The sequence below is a fragment of the Cajanus cajan genome, chromosome 6 (assembly GCF_000230855.2).
Source record: "Cajanus cajan strain Asha chromosome 6, NIPB_CcT2T_4, whole genome shotgun sequence".
NCBI classification, from domain to species: domain Eukaryota; kingdom Viridiplantae; phylum Streptophyta; class Magnoliopsida; order Fabales; family Fabaceae; genus Cajanus; species Cajanus cajan.
Genome location: NC_138522.1, coordinates 24647300 through 24668548, shown reverse-complemented (window position 1 = coordinate 24668548; position 21249 = coordinate 24647300). Strand labels below are relative to the sequence as shown.

Here is a 21249-nt window from a genome sequence, read left to right as displayed (position 1 = left end):
TGACCGAGCGGGCGCTTTGGGCGTGAAAACGGTTGGGGTGGTTTCGGTAGGATGGAATGTCACTTATACAGCTCTATTGTTATGGAGATCTCCTAGGTGTATGCGTGACGACGCATTTGATGATTGATATGCATTGATATCTGTCATGAAATGCATTTACTGCATGATTATTGACATGATGAAGTGGGGTGTTTGACTTCATGTTTGATGAATGAATGATTGATTGAGATGAAAGGTTCCTTAAGAACAGGATTTGGGATGCATGTGTAGTATAGATTTTTATTCTGTACTTGTATTATTAATTTTTGAATTCTAGCTTACCCTTTTGTTTTCCATGTGGTGGAACTGCGATGATCATACTTGGTATGGGAGCAGGTCAGGGATAGCTTGGGAGTAGAGGTGATCGTTGCGAGACGAGGAGCTGAGTCTCGTGTTTTGAGTTACCATTTTGGGTAACATTCTTTTTGTCAGTGCTTGACCGGCACTAAGGAATATTTTGGGATGACTGTACATATATGGTGCTATATTTTATATACAGAAACTTAATTATTTTGATCTTTATATTTATGCCTGTATGTATGTGTTATCCAGTTTAATATTCTCTTAGTTAACTAGTTGTAGTGCGATTCCACTAAGTGTAGAGACCGTGGCGGGTCGTTACACTTTTATGGTATCAGAGCCGGTCGAGTCTTTTAGGATACTCTGTGGGGAGTGATTCTTCTAGGTTTCTGTTGTGTCATATCTCTGATATGTGCTAGCCTTTGGTGAATAGTGGGGGTATTATGTTACTAAATAGGATGTTTGAATTCTTGTAGTATGGTGAGACCCCAGTATGACCAGATTGCTAGGGCCATGGAGATGATAGCCATGACGATGCAGCAGCAGAGTGCTCACTTTGCTCATATGGAGGCAGCTAGAGCTGCGGCTGAGGCAGCTAGACCGGTGGTCTCTCAAGAGGGGAGAGATTTAGCAGAGTTCAGAGGATGTCAGCCTCCTCAGTTCCGAGGGGATTCGGATCCTGATGTGGCAGATCAGTGGTTGAGGGACATGGAGAAGATTTTCAGTGTTTTGGGATCTTCTGATGAGAGAAAGTTGGCTTATGCAATTTACATGCTGGGGGGCGAGGCTGAGTATTGGTGGAGAGGCACCAGGCAGATGTTAGAGAGCAGGGGTGTGATTGTTGATTGGGATTGCTTTAGGAGGGTCTTTTTGGAGAAATATTTCCCGGATAGCGTTAGATACGCTAAGGAGGCAGAGTTCATGAGATTACATCAGGGGAGCTTGTCTGTTTCTGAGTATGCTATGAGGTTTGAGCATTTAGCTCGTTTCTACTCTCAGGCCATATCTGAGGCTTGGAGATGTAGAAAGTTTGCAGAGGGTTTGAGACACGAGCTGAAGAGGGTCATAGTCCCCATGTCCATAGTGGAGTTTCCTGCCTTGGTTGAGAAGGCAAAGACTGTTGAGAGTTTGGAGGGTGGTGGTAGCAGCGATAAGGCTGCTAGAGTTCAGGAGGGATCATCTGGGTCCAGGAGGGGAGGCCAGCAGAGGGGACCCTATGACAGACCTGTACAGTTTCAGAGAGGAGCTGTTAGTAGGGGACCTCGACCTGTTACTCCTCAGGGCGGAGCACAGTCGGTGCGGTGCTATCGATGTGGAGGAGCACATATGGTGAGAGATTATTCCCTTCCGGGGAATGTTTGCTTTAGATGTGGTAGGCCAGGCCACATCTCTAGAGATTATCAGACACTGCCGACTTCATCTGGGAGTGCCCCGAGGCCACCCAGACCTACAGCTGCGAGGAGAGTGTTTGCATTGTCAAGTGCAGAGGCTTGCACTTCATCAGACTTGGTGAAGGGAAAGGGGAAGGCAACAGGTGAGGATGTTTTATTTTTGTTCGATTCTGGTGCCACGAATTCTTTAATTTCTGTTGATTGTGTAAAGAGATTGGATTTGTCAGTATCTTCCTTGCATGTTGATTTTTTTTCTGTGTCTACTCCGGCTTCAGTTTCTGTGGTGACGTCGGAGATGTGTGTGAGATGCCCGATAGAGGTGTCTGGTAGGAGGTTTCGAGTGAACCTGATTGTGTTGCCCATGGTGGATATCGACATAATCTTAGGGATGGATTGGTTATCTGCCCATCACATCCTTATAGATTGTGCTCGGAGAGAGCTGGTGTTTCCTCAGTTAGAGGATGAGGTGTTAGTATCAGCAGGTCAGGCTGAGCAGTTGATGAGGGATGGGGCTAAGTGCTTCATTTTGTTTGCAGCTTTGAGTATTGAGACAGAGAGAGCTATCGCTGGGATCGAGATTGTCAGTGAATTTCCTGAGGTGTTTCCAGATGATGTGTCAGGACTGCCACCCAAGCGTGATGTTGAGTTTAGCATTGATCTGGTACCAGGTGCAGGACCGGTATCAGTGGCTCCTTATAGGATGGCTCTAGCCGAGTTGGTAGAGCTGAAGAAACAGATTGAGGATTTGTTGGAGAAACAGATGGTGAGGCCCAGTGTTTCTCCTTGGGGTGCCCCGGTACTGTTAGTGAAGAAGAAAGATGGTAGGGCCCGTTTGTGTGTTGATTATCGGCAGCTGAATAAATTAACGATAAAGAATAAGTATCCACTTCCGAGGATTGATGATTTGATGGATCAGCTGAGGGGAGCTTCAGTGTTTTCAAAGATTGATTTGAGATCTGGATACCATCAGATCAGGGTGAAGGAGAGTGACATACCGAAGACTGCTTTCAAGACTAGGTATGGCCACTATGAGTATGTGGTGATGCCTTTTGGTGTCACTAATGCTCCAGCAGTGTTCATGGATTACATGAACAGGATCTTTAGACCGTTCTTGGACAGATTTGTGGTGGTCTTCATTGATGATATTTTTGTGTATTCTAGATCATTGGAGGATCACCGTGAGCATTTGAGGTCGGTTTTGGAGGTGTTGAGGGAGAGACAGTTGTATGCCAAACTGTCCAAGTGTGAGTTTTGGTTGTCCGAGGTGTAATTTTTTTGGGCATGTGATATCGGCAGAGGGAATTGCAGTAGATCCAGCCAAGGTGGAGGTTGTGATTCAGTGAGAGCGTCCGATGATTGCTACAGAGATTAGGAGTTTTGTTGGGTTAACGGGTTACTATAAGAGATTCATGAAGAGTTTCTGTCGAATAGTAATGCCTTTGACTTAACTGACTCGGAAAGATCAGCTTTTAGTTTGGATGGACGCTTGTGAGTAGAGTTTTCAGGAATTGAAGGGGTGATTGACTACTTCTCCAGCTTTGGTATTACTTGACACTTGTGAGTATTTTGATGTGTGTTGTGATGCTTCTCACCAGGGGTTGGGCTGTATGTTGATGCAGGAAGGGAGAGTAGTAGCGTATGCTTCGAGGCAACTTAAGACTCATGAAAGAAATTATCCTACTCATGATTTGGAGCTTGCATCTGCGGTGTTTGCCTTGAAGTCATGGAGGCACTATCTATATGGTACGATATTCAGGGTATTTAATGATCAGAAGGAGTTGAATATGAGGCAGAGAAGGTGGATGGAATTCCTAAAGGACTTTGATTTTAAGTTGATGTATCATCCTGGGAAGGCGAGTGTGGTAGCGAATGTATTGAGTAGGAAATCCATTCATGTGTCAGTTATGTTGATTAAGGAGTTGGAGCTGATTGAGTAGTTTAGATATTTGAGACTAGAGATGGTGGTTGTTCATGATCATATTAGTTATGGTATGATCACCATAACTAATGAGTTCTTTAGACAGGTGGGAACTAAGCAATTACAAGATCTAGAATTATTGAGGATTTTGGGATTGCTTGGTATTAAGAGGGCAGCTGGGTTTGAGCTTAGTGCTTTGAGCTTAGTGCTGATGGAGATTTTCGAGTGAAAGTGTGATAATGTCACTAAGGACTTTGTGGTTCGGTTGCCTAGGACAGCTAGGAACAATGACTCTATCTGAGTGATTGTTGATAGGTTGACAAAGTGTGCGCACTTTCTTCCTATCAAGAGGTGGTCCTTGGAGAGGCTTGCACAGTTGTATATCAGGGAGATAGTACAGTTGCATGGAGTGCCTTCCAGTATTATCTCTGACAGAGATCCAAGGTTTACTTCCAGGTTGCCAGACTCTACACCAGGCTTTGGGAACAAGGTTGAGGTTGAGCTCTGTTTATCATCCACAGAAAGATGGTCAGTCGGAGAGGACAATTCAGTCAATGGAGGATCTCTTGAGAGCTTATGTGTTGGATCATCTGGGTAGCTGGGAAGAGGTGTTACCATTGGTAAAGTTTATTTATAATAATAGTTATCGCTTGATTATTGGCATGACACCTTTTAAGGCTTTGTATGGTAGGAGGTGTAGAACTCCATTATGTTGGTATCAGGAGGGTGAGTCAGTAGTGGTTGGTCTAGAGTTAGTTCTTCAGACTACTGAGATGGTGAGATAGATTCAGGAAAGGTTGAGGGTTACCCAGAGTTGATGAAAGTCCTATGCTGATAGGAGGAGGAGACCTCTAGAATTTGAAGAGGGAGAGCATGTGTTTCACGTTTCACAGTTAAGGAACTACATCAGAGACCTGAGTCAAGTAGTAGAGATGGATGAGGTGCAAGTTAGAGAGAACTTGACCTATGAGAAGAGATCGGTAGCTGTGGTTAATCACAAGTTGAAGAAGCTTTGTGGCAAATCCATCGGCTTGGTGAGAATTGTTTGGGATGCAGCTACTGGTGAGGTTACCTGGGAGGTGTAGAGTCAGTTCAAGGAACAGTATCCATTCCTCTCTTCAGGTAGACCTATTTTCGGGGACGAAAATTCCTGTTTGTTGGGGAGTATTGTAACATAGTTTAAAAAAAAAAATGGTGGCTGATTTAGTAGCCCGGAACGGGCCGTTCCCAATCTAGAACGTGCCGTTCCAAGCTATTAAATTAAACTGAAATTCGTGGTTGGGAACGGGCCGTTCCGGAGGGAGAACGGGCCGTTCCAAATTCCAGAACGGGTCGTTCTGGTTGGAGAACGGGCCGTTCCGGAAGGAGAATGGGCCGTTCCGGAGGGAGAACGGGTCGTTCCGGATGAGTCCCGGAACGGGCCATTTTGTTTTCAGAACGGGCCATTCTGGGCGTGGATTTTGTGTGTGAATTGGGAGTTCGGAACGGCCCGTTCCGAACTCGGTACGGGCCGTTCTGGCCTCTCCGGATTGCCTATAAATAGGGGTGAGGGGGGGCTGTGAGGAGTTCTGATTCTAGAGAGAAGGTCTCTGGGTCAGTGAGCTCCTTTCTCTCCCAAATTTCTCTGTTTAACTCCTTTTCTCCTCTAGATCAATAACTCCTTCTGTATTTTCTTGAAATTCAGATTAGAAAGCTTGTTTTGGGAGGACTGAAGTTCCGAGTTAAGCCTCGAGGGGAAATTCTACTTTTGTTCAGTCTTTGGCTATCTAAGCCAATCTTCAGGTAAGGGAAGCTAGAATGTTTGTTATTTAGGATGTATGTGAGTTTACAAACTCAATGGGATTAGGCCGGGCGCAGGTTGAGTGTGCCAGGCGTGGAAGAGCTCAGAGCTCTTGGGTTGGTGTTAGGCTAGGTGCGAGCTGACTGCGCCAAGCGTAATTATATTTATAAATAATTGTTTTAAATTGATGCTTAGGCATGCTTAAAGTTAAAGTTTTAGATCATATATGTATGTATGGTGCGATATGATTCATATGTATGTTTGTAATGATACGTATGAATGTTTGAATATGAATATATTTATTGATCATAATGATGGATAGATCATTTATGATGAATGATGCATTATTGCATGTGATGTCTTATGACATGTGTATGATTGTTGATCATGATGGTGGGCAGATCATTATGATGTATGATGCATGATTGCATGTGATGCCTATGGCATGAGTCTAGCCTAGGACTTGAGGAGTGGAAAAATATTTTCTAACTGGAAGAGCTCACATAGAGTCTCTTGAGAGTGGTGCTTGGATAGGCCACTGATATATGAGAGTGGTGCTCTGGGAGGCCACTGGATTTGGGAGAGTGGTGCTCAGATAGGCCACTGGGTTGGGTGAGTCTCCTCTAAGTCCTTAGCTAGTGTTGGAGCGGGGTATGAGGTCGAGGGTTATTCCCTTAACCAAGTACTCGGGAAGGTGTGTGGAACCTTGCGGATAGTCGGTGGGCGAACTCCACAATTGACTTGGTTAATGCATGCCAAGGTCGTGGTAAGCCCGTACCCAGCTGTGCTATACCTGACGGTGGATCTGGACTTCCAAGTGTGTAAGTGACATCATCCGAGTAAACCCGAGGGAGGATTATATCCTGTTTAGCTGTGACCGAGCGGGCGCTTTGGGCGTGAAAACGGTTGGGGTGGTTTCGGTAGGATGGAATGTCACTTATACAGCTCTATTGTTATGGAGATCTCCTAGGTGTATGCGTGACGACGCATTTGATGATTGATATGCATTGATATCTGTCATGAAATGCATTTACTGCATGATTATTGACATGATCAAGTAGGGTGTTTGACTTCATGTTTGATGAATGAATGATTGATTGAGATGAAAGGTTCCTTAAGAACAGGATTTGGGATGCATGTGTAGTATAGATTTTTATTTTGTACTTGTATTATTGATTTTTGAATTCTAGCTTACCCTTTTGTTTTCCATGTGGTGGAACTGCGATGATCATACTTGGTATGGGAGTGTCGCCACCGGCCCGAAACGGGCTTTCGGCATTCGCGAAGGATGGTTGGACTCGTTTATTTGTTTAAAAATAGTGGATTGCTAGAATGACTTATTCTCAAACTGAGACCTCGTCAAACGAGCAATTTTATTAAAAGGCTTACTAATCCATATTAATCCCAAGCGGGACCCTCCATGGATTAGAGGTTTTCATAAAAGGAGGGTTCGTGGAGTCGCCACCAATGTTTTACTCAAAACATTGGAAAAAGGGATAAGGCAATTGATTTAAAAATCAACTTTGGCCACTACAACCAGAGTTGGGTAAGGGAGTCGGTTACGCGTGGGGAAGGTGTTAGCACCCCACAGCGCCCCTTTCGGGTTCCCTATGACAGATTATTTTCTAAAATAACAGCGTAAAATTACTAAATTACCCCTATTTATTCTAAACAATTATGAATTGACTATCTACATGATGACAGTTTAAATATGCACACAGAAAGCAGTAAAAGGAAGGATTGAAGGGAAACCTCTTGAAGCGTGCTTTTTATAAAAAATGAACTGGGAAGCGTTTTGGCGTTCCCTCGCTCTACAAGCCCGCTCCTCGCTCTCCTAGAACAAAATTTTAACTAAGGGAATCAAAGAGATTTCCCCTCGACTAGGTTCGATCCTCAAGCAAAATGGCTCGGGGCTCAAGAACTTCGTCGGATCAACTCTCCGAGTGATTTCTAGGGCAGAACACTGCTCAAAAACCCCAGAATACTCAAGGAGAGGGTTCAAACTATGTTGAAAAGTGTGGAATGACGTCCAATTGACGTCATATTTATAGGGAATAGGCGCAGTACGGCCTACAAGGCCAATACGGCCGTATTGAAATTTTTGAACTTCAATACGGTCGTATTGGGGTTCAATACGGTCGTATTGAAAGTCAGAAATTTCAATACGCCCGTATTGAGTTCGCAGCGGTCGTATTGAAGTGTCAATACGGTCGTACTGACTTCAGTATGGCCGTATTGAAGCTTCAATACGGCCGTATTGAGTTCAGTACGGCCGTATTGGGCTTTTTCCCTCCACTTCTTTATTTTAAACTATTCTAAGACCTCTGGACCTACAGAGAACCCTCCTAGGGCCTTCGAGGAGTCCTTCTGGCTGATTATCCTTCAGTCTTCGAGAGTCTTCAAGCTTTATTTCTGACCCGGACAATTTTAGGGGTCTACAGCTGCCCCCCCTTTACTTAGTCAAACGGTCTTTTGGTGTACCGGCTGACAAGTAAAGGAGTTGACCCAATTGTCCGGGTGATGTGCCATCCTTCCGACTTGTAGTGTCTTCAGGTGGGAAAATTGTTGAGTAGCCTCTCCAGGTTGGTGCATACCTCCGCGCTTCTAGTCACTTTGGTAGCGTGAGTCTTGCCCTCTCCAGGGTGAGTATTAATCGTCGCCTCGTGAGTCTTGCCCTCTCCAGGGTGAGTATTAATCGTCGCCTCTCCAGACTTGTGCGTGAGTCTTGCCCTCTCCAGGGTGAGTTTGCCCTCTCCAGGGTGAGTTTGCCCTCTCCGGGGTGAGTTTGCCCTCTCCGGGGTGAGTATTAGTCGTCGCCTCTCCAGACTTGTGCGTGAGTCTTGCCCTCTCCAGGGTGAGTTTGCCCTCTCCAGGGTGAGTTTGCCCTCTCCGGGGTGAGTTTGCCCTCTCCGGGGTGAGTATTAGTCGTCGCCTCTCCAGACTTGTGCGTGAGTCTTGCCCTCTCCAGGGTGAGTTTGCCCTCTCCAGGGTGAGTATTAGTCGTCGCCTCTCCAGACTTGTGCGTGAGTCTTGCCCTCTCCAGGGTGAGTTTGCCCTCTCCAGGGTCTGCCTCCGTGTTCTTGACGACATTGGCAATGTGAGTTTGCCCTCTCCAGGGATTTGAGATGATTTTTGTCTCCACAGTCCACGATGCTGCTTTGACGGTTTGATTTTGATTTTGGTGCCACTGAGGGCTGGATAACGCAGGGATCCGTCTAGGGGATGTGCAGTCATTCATAGGTTCCTGTGCCCCAACTTGCATTGCATTGTTGGTACCCTTGGGGAATTTCTGACTCCTTGGGGTATAGACACAGATGCTCTTTCTCTCCGAGTTGAGCGATGCCTTATGTTTGGCTGACGTCCTTTGACGTTGGTGGAGTATCCCGGTTTATCCTTATTCGGGTATCTCTTTTTAATTTTTGGATTTTGTTGCCTCTGTGTAGGCTGTTATCCGCTGGGGGATTTCGTCGTTGATTTTGATTAGCCTCTTCTGTTAGGCGTATCGGCTTGACGTTCGATGTTTGGCTAAGAGCCGGATTCCACTTGGGGAATACTTATTGATATTTTTGATTTTCTTCTCCTTTTTGCAGGGATGCCTCTTGAGTAGGCGATTGGGGATTTGGGGATCTTATTGTATCCCAGAGTATTATTTAGGAAGCCTCTACAGGCTTAGCCTCGCTCAGCGCTTTGAGTCGGAGAGCTATCTTCCACTGAGGAAGTGTTAAGTCTTTTGACTTGTATATACTGTTTGGATGATCGCACTTCCATTGGGGATTGCGTCGATCTTGCTTTGATAGCTCTCGCTGGGGATTTTCCCGTGAGCTTGAGCTGAGGTTCCCTCTGGGGAGTATTATTTCTGCGAGCCTCTCCAGGCTCAGTTATTCTGCATACTGTGGAGGATATGGAGTATTATTTTGGTAAGCCTCTCCAGGCTTAGTTATTTGGTACAGATTGTTTGTTGGATTTTCTATATCCTTGCCTTTTTTATTTTCGGCTTTTTCTGTATTTTGCCTTTTCTTCTGATTTTGGCTTTTTCTGTATTTTGCCTTTTTTATGTTTTTGGCTTTTGCTGTACAGAAATTAAAAGTGTTAAAGAAATTAGATTTATGAGAGAGTATTATTTCGGCAAGCCTCTCCAGGCTCAGTTATTTTGTAGGAGTATTATTTCGGCAAGCCTCTCCAGGCTCAATTATTCTGTGGGAGTATTGTTTCGGCAAGCCTCTCCAGGCTCAATTATTCTGAGAGTATTATTTCGGCGAGCCTCTCCAGGCTCAGTTATTTTGAGAGAGTATTATTTCGGCGAGCCTCTCCAGGCTCAGTTATTTTGAGAGTATTCTTTCGGCAAGCCTCTCCAGGCTCAGTTATTCTGTATGATGCTGTTGATTTTCTGAATCTTTGTATTTTGCTTGCTGCTGTCATACACAAGCAATTTTCTATTTTTCTATTTTATGCGGTTGCCTCATGATAAGGTCTTTGAATGTGCAACTAATGTGTGTGTGATGCACAAATGAAATACAATTTTTTACTTTTGTTCATTTATTTAGAAAAGCGAGTGGCTCTCCCTATCCTCTTCTTCTTGGAGGACTTTCTGTCATTGACGCGAGGGAGTATTTTTGTGAGCCTTTATGCAGGAGATTATGGATTTTACAGGAACCCCTCCAATTTTCTTTTATTGACCGATTATTAATGGAATTTCGTACAATTTTATGAAAAACCAATTCAGAGGCATAATCACATGGTCAAGAAAGAAAAGAAACAAATGGATATTTTTATTGATATTCACAAGTGTTTTTACAGAAAGATATACAGAAGGAAATTTCTGAAGAATGGCTGGCCAGGGTAGGCTATATACATTGGGCTTAACAATTATATCTGTAATTGTTGCTCTTTACGTTCCCCTAATTGCTTCGGCCTGAGCCAGGAGTGTAGATGCTGCAAGATGCTTGCTTCTAGAAGATAATCACTTGAACCGCCTTTCGGTTTTCGGTTTAAGCGATCGTTGCTTGCTTTGCTTTTACATCTTATTCTTTTGCCCCTAACTTTTGCTTAGGACGTATCCTAACGGGGTAAATTTGCCTTTGTTTTGCCTAGTACCCTTGTACTGGCAGGCTTTTTATTTTGCCCTAACTTTTGCCTAGGACGCCCTTTTTGGGTTTTCATCCTAGCGGGCCCATGCAAGCAACGTCTTCAAGCATAGTACTTCTTTACCACGTCAGTGTTGACTAAGTATCGAAGTTCTTCTCCATCCATGTTTGTGAGGATCAATGCTCCTCCTGAGAAGGCTCGTTTTCCCACGTATGGTCCTCCGTGATTCGGGGCATACTTTCCGATTTTGTCCTTTTGAGTTGGTAGTAATTTCTTCATTACCAACTCTCCCTCATGGTAGACTCGAGGGTGGACTTTCTTGTTAAAAGCCTTTTTGATCTTCCTCTGATAGGCTTGACCATGGCATATGGCGTTCAGCCGTTTCTTTTTGATAGGGTTCAACTGGTCATATTGGCTTTGAACCCATTCTGCCTCGGAAAGTTTTGTTTCCATGATTACCCTTAGATAGAATATCTCGACTTCGATGGGTAGAACTGCCTCCACCCCATAAACGAGTGAGAATGGAGTAGCTCCTGTAAATGGACGTACTGAAGTCCTATAGCCATGAGGAGCGAAGGGTAACATCTCGTGTCAGTCTTTAAATGAGACAACCGTCTTTTGCACTATTTTTGATGTTCTTATTGGTTTCCTCGACTGCCCCATTCATCTTTGGCCGATATGGGGAAGAGTTGTGGTGTTGGATCTTGAATTCTTGGCACAGTTCTTCCACCATTTTGTTGTTCAGATTAGATCCATTATCAGTGATGATTTATTTCTCCATGCTTCCACTAGATTATTCTAAAATCGTTGGGACAAGAGAGAAAAGAAGGAAAGGGTATATTTTTCAAAAGTTTGTGTTTTAGAGGGGATTATTTTTCAAAAATGGTTTTTGTAAGAATGGATGGCCAAGGTAGGCTTATGTGTTTAGGCTTGTTCGATTAAACACTTATGAGGTTAAGCACATCTTTGTTATTAATGATTGTGCTTTGACAACTTGGATAGCTTCCCTTGAACCTTTCTTTTTGAATTTGGTTCGTGTTACCATCATGGATTTCTTTTGTTTTTTGATTGTCCTTATTTTTGCCTAAAACACCCTTTTGTGGCGTTTTAGCGGACCTTTGTTTTTGTTTATTATTGTAACCCTAACTTTTGCCTAGGTCACCCTTTTGTGGGATTCCTAGCGGGTCTTTTTATCTTTAGGATTTCTTTATCCATGATGGCACTTATTGAGGCCAAGAAAAGGTGCTCCAAGTTGACACACACACTTCCACATAAAAATGATGTGGGTTTATTATTATTAAGATGATTTTAACCTCATTCATGTTTATTCAAACAGGGTTAAAAAAAATGTGGTTTAGAATTTTATTATAAGCAAGAAAAGAAGCAATGAGAAAGAATGATTTTATTATAATCATAGTGGAAGCATGTGTCCTTATTTCATCACTGATATGGGTCCCAATGTTGACCTCTTTTATCTCTCGGTCATGCCCCAAATTCACGGTTTCGAATTTCTCTTGACGAGCTTCTTGATCTAGCAATCTTTGCAGATCCGGAGAAATGGTCTCCTCATCACTGTCCAACTCAACCCTTTCACCTTCGGATCCCGGTTAGAGCGAACAATTACAGACACAATTATTTTATTGGTTCTGTTTAGGTTTAGAATTTATTAATATTGATGAGGAAAGAGAGAAAAGAACAAAAGAGAGTAATGTGAAAATGCCTCTTTATTGATGTATGTATATAAAACTGTACAAAACCCTTATTTACATGAAAAGGTCCTCATGATCTCGGGTACTGATCATGAGTCCCTAAAAGAAAAATATGAAGGGGCCCTATCGTGGCTTGTTCTTCTCTCTACTCCTGCTTTGGTAGAGGATTTTTGCTCACGTCGGGCGCTGTTGAATCAAAAGTGATCCACCCTGCATCGATAAGGTCTTGGACCTTATTTTTGAGAGCTCTACAATTCTCCGTTGAATGCCCCGATGCCCCCGAATGGTATAGACATTTGTCTTGCGGTTTGTACCAATAGGGGTGAGGTGGATCAATCTTCTTTAGTGGAACGTAAGCTAGAAGTTTGGCTTCTACTAGCTTCGGCAGGAGATCGCTGTAGGTGGTCGGAAGTTTATCAAACTTCTTCACAGGGGTGAATTGCGACTTTCCTGACTTCGAAGTGGAAGAAGATGAAGAAATATTTACGGCATTGACTCCTCCTTCCTTCTTCTTCCCGTAGGTCTTCTTGGCTTCAAATGATTGGGAAAGCCCAGCTAGCTTCCCACTTTTCAGCCCTTGTTCCACTCTTTCGCCAATGGTGATGATGTCCGAGAAGAGTGTTGTCGTGTTCCCTATCATCTTGTCATAATAGGGACCGGTCAACGAGTTTATGAATAGGGACACCGTCTCCTTATCTGACAGCGGGGGCTCTATCTGTGCCGCCAACTCCCTCCAACGTTGGGCGTACGCCTTGAAAGATTCATCATTATTCTTGCTCAAGGCTTGAAGATCTGACCTATCGGGTGTTAGGTCGATGTTGTATTTGTAGCGCTTGAGAAAGGCGTCAGCCAACTGCCTCCATGTGTGTACTAGATTTCCATCTAGCTGCATATACCAGTTGAGCGCAGTATCAGCCAAGCTCTCTTGGAAGCAGTGGATCAAGAGCTTTTCGTTTGTGGCATATGCAGCCATCTTTCGGCAGTACATGGTGAGATGACTCTTGGGGCAAGTCGATCCCACGTATCTCGGGAAATCTGGCACTTTAAATTTGGGAGGGAATTGAATATCCCTTACTAAACACATGTCGGCGGCATCTTTAATATCGAAGTCATGCCCCTCCATAGCCCTCAACCGATCCTCTAGGGCGTGGAATTGTTCTTTTGAAACCTCGGGCTCTTTAATCATGATTCCAGCCCCAAGAGGTATGGCATGTGGAGGATCTTCTTCATGCTCCTCCTCCTCATGATGGGACCCATGGTCATTGTGATGAGATCCATGAATGTTATGGTGACGCATGAGTTCCAACATTTGCGCCATCTGCTCTTTGAGCTGTGAAAGCTCGGTTGTGAGCTTTTTGTTTTGCTCCTCCAATGCTTCCATTTTCTTGATTTTCCGTGCGCGCGTAAGGACAGAGAGATGACCAGCCACTTTCTAAAATGAATGTTTAGTTAGTTTATTTTATGGAATGAATACACTTTTTAACATGAGCTTGATAAACCTCCATCTTTAAGGCGCTGCCTTTTTAAGACGGAAGTTTACCACCCTTCTTTATCTATGATTTCTCCCCAACGGAGAATCTCTATAGTCATGGGTCTCTTTCACTCATGTCAAGAGGTATTGGTGATCCTAAAATGTATGTTTTCATGAGGACGCATGATGTCTTATTGGTAATGATGTACATGCTCCTCACTTTTATTATATTTTCACACATGGTCTTTCCTCTCATGTCATGGTTTTTTTATGCATGGGGATTATTTTTAGACCTTATCACGAGGTTATTTATTAATGCACAAACAATTGCACATAAACATTTACACAAACAATTCACTCATCCGCGAACAGTCACGAGCGAATCACGAGGTAGGGGTCTCCTGCAGAAAAGTGCATATTCAAGGAGGATCTAACTGTTCTCACTTGGTCAAAGGCCCCCAAGGTGCCCCCATTATAGGGACCCAATTCCTCTCATCGTAGGTCGATGGAAAGTTCCAACGCACCGTCGGACTCAAGTTCATGGTTATCACCTTGAGTGATGTTTTCCGACAACGGTCTACGGGCACCTATAGACCCATTCGACAACCGGCCGTACTAACATCCACTCCCTATGGTTAATCACTCATGCCCCCGGGTATAGAGGGAACTGTTGTGTGCAAAGGTTTGTGTGCAGTTTTTATTTCAAACAATTGCGGAATTTAAACATACAACAGTTATTTTAAAGCCATATAATAAATCATGTTATCATACAAGCAAGGGGTAATAAAGTAATTTTTAACTATTATTTGTTAAAAATAATCTGTCACTAAATGGGACTGACTCTCGAGGCTTCCCCAGTGGAGTCGCCATCTGTCGCCACCGGCCCGAAACGGGCTTTCGGCATTCGCGAAGGATGGTTGGACTCGTTTATTTGTTTAAAAATAGTGGATTGCTAGAATGACTTATTCTCAAACTGAGACCTCGTCAAACGAGCAATTTTATTAAAAGGCTTACTAATCCATATTAATCCCAAGCGGGACCCTCCATGGATTAGAGGTTTTCATAAAAGGAGGGTTCGTGGAGTCGCCACCAATGTTTTACTCAAAACATTGGAAAAAGGGATAAGGCAATTGATTTAAAAATCAACTTTGGCCACTACAACCAGAGTTGGGTAAGGGAGTCGGTTACGCGTGGGGAAGGTGTTAGCACCCCACAGCGCCCCTTTCGGGTTCCCTATGACAGATTATTTTCTAAAATAACAGCGTAAAATTACTAAATTACCCCTATTTATTCTAAACAATTATGAATTGACTATCTACATGATGACAGTTTAAATATGCACACAGAAAGCAGTAAAAGGAAGGATTGAAGGGAAACCTCTTGAAGCGTGCTTTTTATAAAAAATGAACTGGGAAGCGTTTTGGCGTTCCCTCGCTCTACAAGCCCGCTCCTCGCTCTCCTAGAACAAAATTTTAACTAAGGGAATCAAAGAGATTTCCCCTCGACTAGGTTCGATCCTCAAGCAAAATGGCTCGGGGCTCAAGAACTTCGTCGGATCAACTCTCCGAGTGATTTCTAGGGCAGAACACTGCTCAAAAACCCCAGAATACTCAAGGAGAGGGTTCAAACTATGTTGAAAAGTGTGGAATGACGTCCAATTGACGTCATATTTATAGGGAATAGGCGCAGTACGGCCTACAAGGCCAATACGGCCGTATTGAAATTTTTGAACTTCAATACGGTCGTATTGGGGTTCAATACGGTCGTATTGAAAGTCAGAAATTTCAATACGCCCGTATTGAGTTCGCAGCGGTCGTATTGAAGTGTCAATACGGTCGTACTGACTTCAGTATGGCCGTATTGAAGCTTCAATACGGCCGTATTGAGTTCAGTACGGCCGTATTGGGCTTTTTCCCTCCACTTCTTTATTTTAAACTATTCTAAGACCTCTGGACCTACAGAGAACCCTCCTAGGGCCTTCGAGGAGTCCTTCTGGCTGATTATCCTTCAGTCTTCGAGAGTCTTCAAGCTTTATTTCTGACCCGGACAATTTTAGGGGTCTACAGGGAGCAGGTCAGGGATAGCTTGGGAGTAGAGGTGATCGTTGCGAGACGAGGAGCTGAGTCTCGTGTTTTAAGTTACCATTTTGGGTAACATTCTTTTTGTCAGTGCTTGACCGGCACTAAGGAATATTTTGGGATGACTGTACATATATGGTGCTATATTTTATATACAAAAACTTAATTATTTTGATCTTTATATTTATGCCTGTATGTATGTGTTATCCAGTTTAATATTCTCTTAGTTAACTAGTTGTAGTGCGATTCCACTAAGTGTAGAGACCGTGGCGGGTCGTTACAATAACAAAGCGATGTAAATATGAAGTATTTTACATTAGTTTTGGTAGTGACCGATGTAGAATTCAAATTCGAAAAGTACACTACATCATTTGTGTTGGTGACCGATGTAGAAGCGATTTACCATGCTTAGGGTTTACCACGCTTACAGCAAGAAGCAAGCTCTCAATAGATTGCGCGTTCTCTCTCAACTCTTTCGTAGACACATTCTCTTTCAACCCTCTTGTAGCCTCTTCTCTTCACGACAACCCACTTTGACAAACGGTGCTCTTGCGCGAGTTTCAAATTCACAGACGCTCCTAAAGGAGCTCTCCCAAAACCTGTTGGCATTCTTGTGCGAGTTCGTCATCGAAGGCAACATTTGCAACGTCTACTTGTTTAGCGTTGTTCACTTGTACAAGGTATTTGTTTGCTTCATGATGCATTAAAATTTGTTCAACCCAAATGAAAAATTAGGGTTTCTTTTTCTATTGATCTATTGCTTATTGATTGATGGTGAATGGTGATTGTGGGTTTTGGTCATTAATTTTTATTTGAAAACTACGAAATCAGGAGATTAAATGCGAAGTGGAATTTTAAAAATAATGTGATTTTTAATGAATTTCAGTCGATACTAAAGAATGTATTGAAAAGAGGAAAAGAGTGTGATGCTAACATTTTTCATCTCTGTTTTGATTGAGGCGTATTGAAATATGGTTGTTCATTGTGGTTTACAGCTATTCAGATTAGGTCCTATTGAACCAGTTTGCATGGTGGAAGAGTCTGAGGATGGCAAACAAGTACAAATGCTTTATTACTATTACTAACTCAGCTGGTGTTGTTTCATTCGACTAGCACATTACAAACTCTGTTGATTTTTTTTTCATTTTTCGGTGTTAGAAGATTCGAGCTTCAGAGAATTGGTATTACAGTCCTGCTGCATTCTATGTTCTTTTCTGTGTTTTTGTTACTTTTCCTTAAATAATAATGTTTATGTTCTTGTGAGGTGTGCGTGCTTCCTGGTGCATTGTTTCTTTGCTTAATTTGTTGATTTTCTACCATATAGTTATGCCTTTTAACTGTGCTATTTTTGAACTAGACATCATATTCCAGTGGAGTCGCTATACAGTTTAGAAATGAGGAAGAGAGTGAGGCCTTCCATTGTGTATTCCAACAATGGAAGAAGGAACTCGATGTTTAAGGTGCTGCTTTGGAAATTTGTGTAAACCTTGTTGTAGAATGGCATTTGGAAAACTGTGTTGATTTTGATTACTTCGGTCATCTTTGGTCTGCAGAATGGCATTTATAAACCAACTGCGTTGTTGATGCATGAAACATAGGATGTAGGGATTTAGTTGATTTTCTTTGACATATTATTATTTCAAAAATTTTCATCATTCAATTTATTTTTTTTAGATTTCTCAATGGTTAAATGGATATTTAAAGAACTTGCAATGCTAGTTGATACCTGTGAAATGTTGCTTGACAGGTAATATGTTATAGAGGAACTTAGGATATTGTATAATTAATGAAAGAGGTTGTTTCTTATTATAGTACTTCTGATGTTGCATTGGATCTCACTGTAACTAGGTAAAATTGGTTGTTTCATATAACCTTCTTTTATGTTTTTCTTTTTACAGCTAGTACCTAAATTGGTGTTTGGGGTTGGACCATTAAATATTTTATATTGGTTAAAAGTTTTTCATTTTCAACCTTGTTCATGATCATATATACATACAGTTGTGTATTAATTGTACTTTTCTGTGTTTATTTTGTTTGATCCTAAGTTTCTTTTTTACTGCATGCATTCTTACATTGGTTTTTTTATTGGTAATATGTGTTTAATTACATATTTGATTGTTTTGATGTAGGAGGAAGCTTGCCAAATGGAACTATTGTAATAAATTCTAAAAGAAAATTTGATGAAAAGATAGAGTCTTCTTCTACAAAAATGTATTTTCATTATTATGGACAACTTTTGCATCAGCAAAATATGTTGCAGGACTATGTGAGGACAGGTTACACATAATTGTATTCTAGTGGTCTTTTGTTTAGTTATTTTGTTTTTTTAATTCTACCAGTACCCATATATTTACTGAGGAATTCTTGATGTTTTTGTTTTAGGAACCTATTATGCTGCAATTATGGAGAATTGTGCAGATTTCATTGGTCATGTAGTAGTTGATGTTGGTGCTAGTAGTGGTATTTTGTCATTATTTGCTGCCCAGATAGCTTACCACTTTAATCTTTTAAGTCTATTTGTAGCATAGACCAAGTTTGAGTGCTTCTAACTAAATGAAATTTCTGGATGTCTACCCTGCCCTTCCCTTCCAAAACTTATGTCTCACGATCCAAAATTGGATCCATGACTGGTGCTGAGGACTATTCAACATGGTTAATAGATTTGATAAATTGTTCATGCTGAGATTGTATTATATGAATATACCAGATAATTAAAGTTTAATTTTTATGCACAAAATAGATAATTTTATATATTATATAATACCTTCGTTTTAATGTAGTGAATAATTGATTAAGTTGAATTTTTCTAATTATGTATAGCTTTAGCACCAGGCACAATAATTCAATACTGCATCATTGATTCGTAGCTCTGGCGTTGCATGCAATCTTGATAGTGGCTGATGCATGATATATCTATATGATGAATAAAAAAATATTTTCCAAAATTAGTTAATCCTTATTCTTCCATATCTATAGTTTTCTTATTATATTGTTAGATGTTAGAGCAATTTGTTATCTAATCTCTTTTTCTTGCATCTCTATAATTTTTTAAAATTCTTGAAAACTGTTAATTTTTAAATCTTTTTCAAAACCTGAATTTGGTGTTTTAATATTATCATTTTGAGTGATATGGTGTTTTAATATTATCATTTTGAGTAATTTGTTGAACTCATGATTATTACTGCAGTACTAAATACTAAGTTAAAACTAAAAGAAGTTTATGATCAAAGTGCACATTGTTTTCTAGTTATTATATAGTAATGAGTGCATATTGAAATCCTCATTAATATATCAATATATATATATATATATATATATATGTATATATATTTTAATTAAACTCTAATTTTATAATTTTAGATCATTCATTTCATAACAAATCATCATTAGGAGTACGTAGGAACCATTTAAGAACAATTTGTCTATGTTAGTAGAAGTAATATCTGAAAATAGCGGTTGTGTTAATTAATTTTACTGATGGACTCCTTCCACCAAGGGGATGAACAAACGTCAATGGTGAAGAGGAGCTCCTTGCCAAGGCCAAGATAGTGACCTTAGTGGGTGGATTTCCTTCAAGGGTGAGGCAAAAAGGAAGGTGGGCGTGGATGGTGATGGCTTGGGCGAATATGAGAAATGAAGGGAGGATGGTGTTTTGGGTGTTCTAGTTGACTCTCTTCACTAAGTGGAGGTGAAGGCCATTCAAGGTATCCCTAAACTCACTCTAAGGAGGAGATAAGAGAGGTAGGCCGAATTGACCTAGTGACTAAGGAGAGGATTTGAGGCAAAAATGCTCACTCAAATTCATATAATCCAAAGTATTTACAAGGTGTGGTGCCTAGGGTATTTATAGGAGTGGGAGGCATCTAGGGTTGCATTTAGGGTGCCAAATGCACACCAAATGAAACCCAAATTAACCCTAGATGCAACTTGGTGGCCAAGGATGAAATCTTTGGGTTTAGTTAGGGTACATGCAGGTGCATGATAAGACCATGCAACCTTTGCCCTCCACTTGGGCCTAAGCCTTTCTAAGTCCAAAAATAGGTCCAAACACCACCAAAAATATGTCTAGCTCCCTAATTAAATACCTTAGCCCAAAATTAAAAACTTATGATCTAAAGCACCCCATAATACAAGGGTAAAATGCGAAATACAAATGAAAATAAATCCTATGACTAAGATACCCCAAAATACAAGGGTAAAATAGGAAATTAAAGAAAAGGGCAAAAAAATAGGAATAAAAATAAATGTTATAAAAACTTAGGAGGTAAGGCCCAAAAGTAGGTTATTCAATACTAACCCATTCCTCTTGCCTCCTGCGATATATCACCTCTTGGTCTTCTTGGCCTTAGTGTTATTCCATCATTTACTATTTAAGAGATTAATGCAGAATGAAATCAAAATTAAAGGACACATTTAAAAAATGAAAAAAAAGAGTATTACATATGCATTATCTGTTAAAAAGAAAAGTAAAGCCCCAGCCTATATTTGATATATTAAAATTGATAATTTGTTTGTGTGATTTTTGTTATTGTAATTTGGTGGCTAAGTTAATATTAATTGACAATATTTGTCCATTATATATAGACGAAAAATTTGTTTAAAATTTTTATATATGTTCATTACAAGTAATCAGAACGAATAAAAAAAACAATTTAAAAAAAATGCAATCTACATCGGTTCTCAAGAAAACCGATGTAGAAATGTACATTTTTTAAGTCGTTATATTCTACATCGATTTTAGAACCGATGTAGATGAATTTGCAGAACCGATGTAGAATATACATCCTGTAGTAGTGAATGTATCCCACATTTCTTTTGCACTTGTACAATTTGAAATTCTAAAATATTCATCTATGCCTAATGCAGAAGGTATTATATTTTTGGCTTTCAAATTGTATTGAAATTTTCTTCTATCATCATCACTCCATTGATCTTTGGGTAGATTTCTAATTTCATTTCCTACTACAATAGTGGGAATGAAAGGACCATTTTCAACAGAATCCCATATGTTTAAATCTATGGCTTCTATAAAAATTTGCATCCTAGATTTCCAATAATGATACCCTTCACCATTGAATATTGGAGGTCTATTAATGGAGTTTCCTTCGGAAAATAAAAAATTTGTTGAGACCATTTCAATCCTTGAAGCTTTTAAGCCTTATAAGAGAAACCTGCTCTGATACCACTTGTTAGTCACTTAGCCTCGTATAACTTAAGAGGGGGGTGAATTAAGTTTTCTAAATTTTCCTCTTGTAAAAAATTTTCCAATTACTTTCTTATCAATTTATTTCCTTAGAAAAATTTGTATGTAAAGAATGATGATGTAGAACAACTCAAACACAATTAAATAACAAATAAATAAAAGTGTAGGGAAGAAGAATTGCAAACTTGATTTTATACTGGTTCGGTCAATCCTGCCTACATCCAGTCCTCAAGTCTCCCACTTGAGATTTCCACTACTCTTGTAAACCTTACAAG

The 21249-nt window shown here is 41.0% G+C and overlaps 1 protein-coding gene across 1 annotated transcript; it reads left to right on the top strand.

The window, feature by feature from the left end:
• The first annotated feature begins 816 nt into the window (after nucleotides 1-816).
• On the top strand, nucleotides 817-3877 carry LOC145958625 (uncharacterized). Its single transcript, XM_083076129.1, has 5 exons — nucleotides 817-1307; nucleotides 1707-1873; nucleotides 1958-2056; nucleotides 2153-2391; nucleotides 3755-3877. The coding sequence occupies exons 1-5, from the start codon at nucleotides 817-819 to the stop codon at nucleotides 3875-3877; spliced, it is 1119 nt and encodes a 372-aa protein (XP_082932255.1).
• Nucleotides 3878-21249: the final 17372 nt, after the last annotated feature.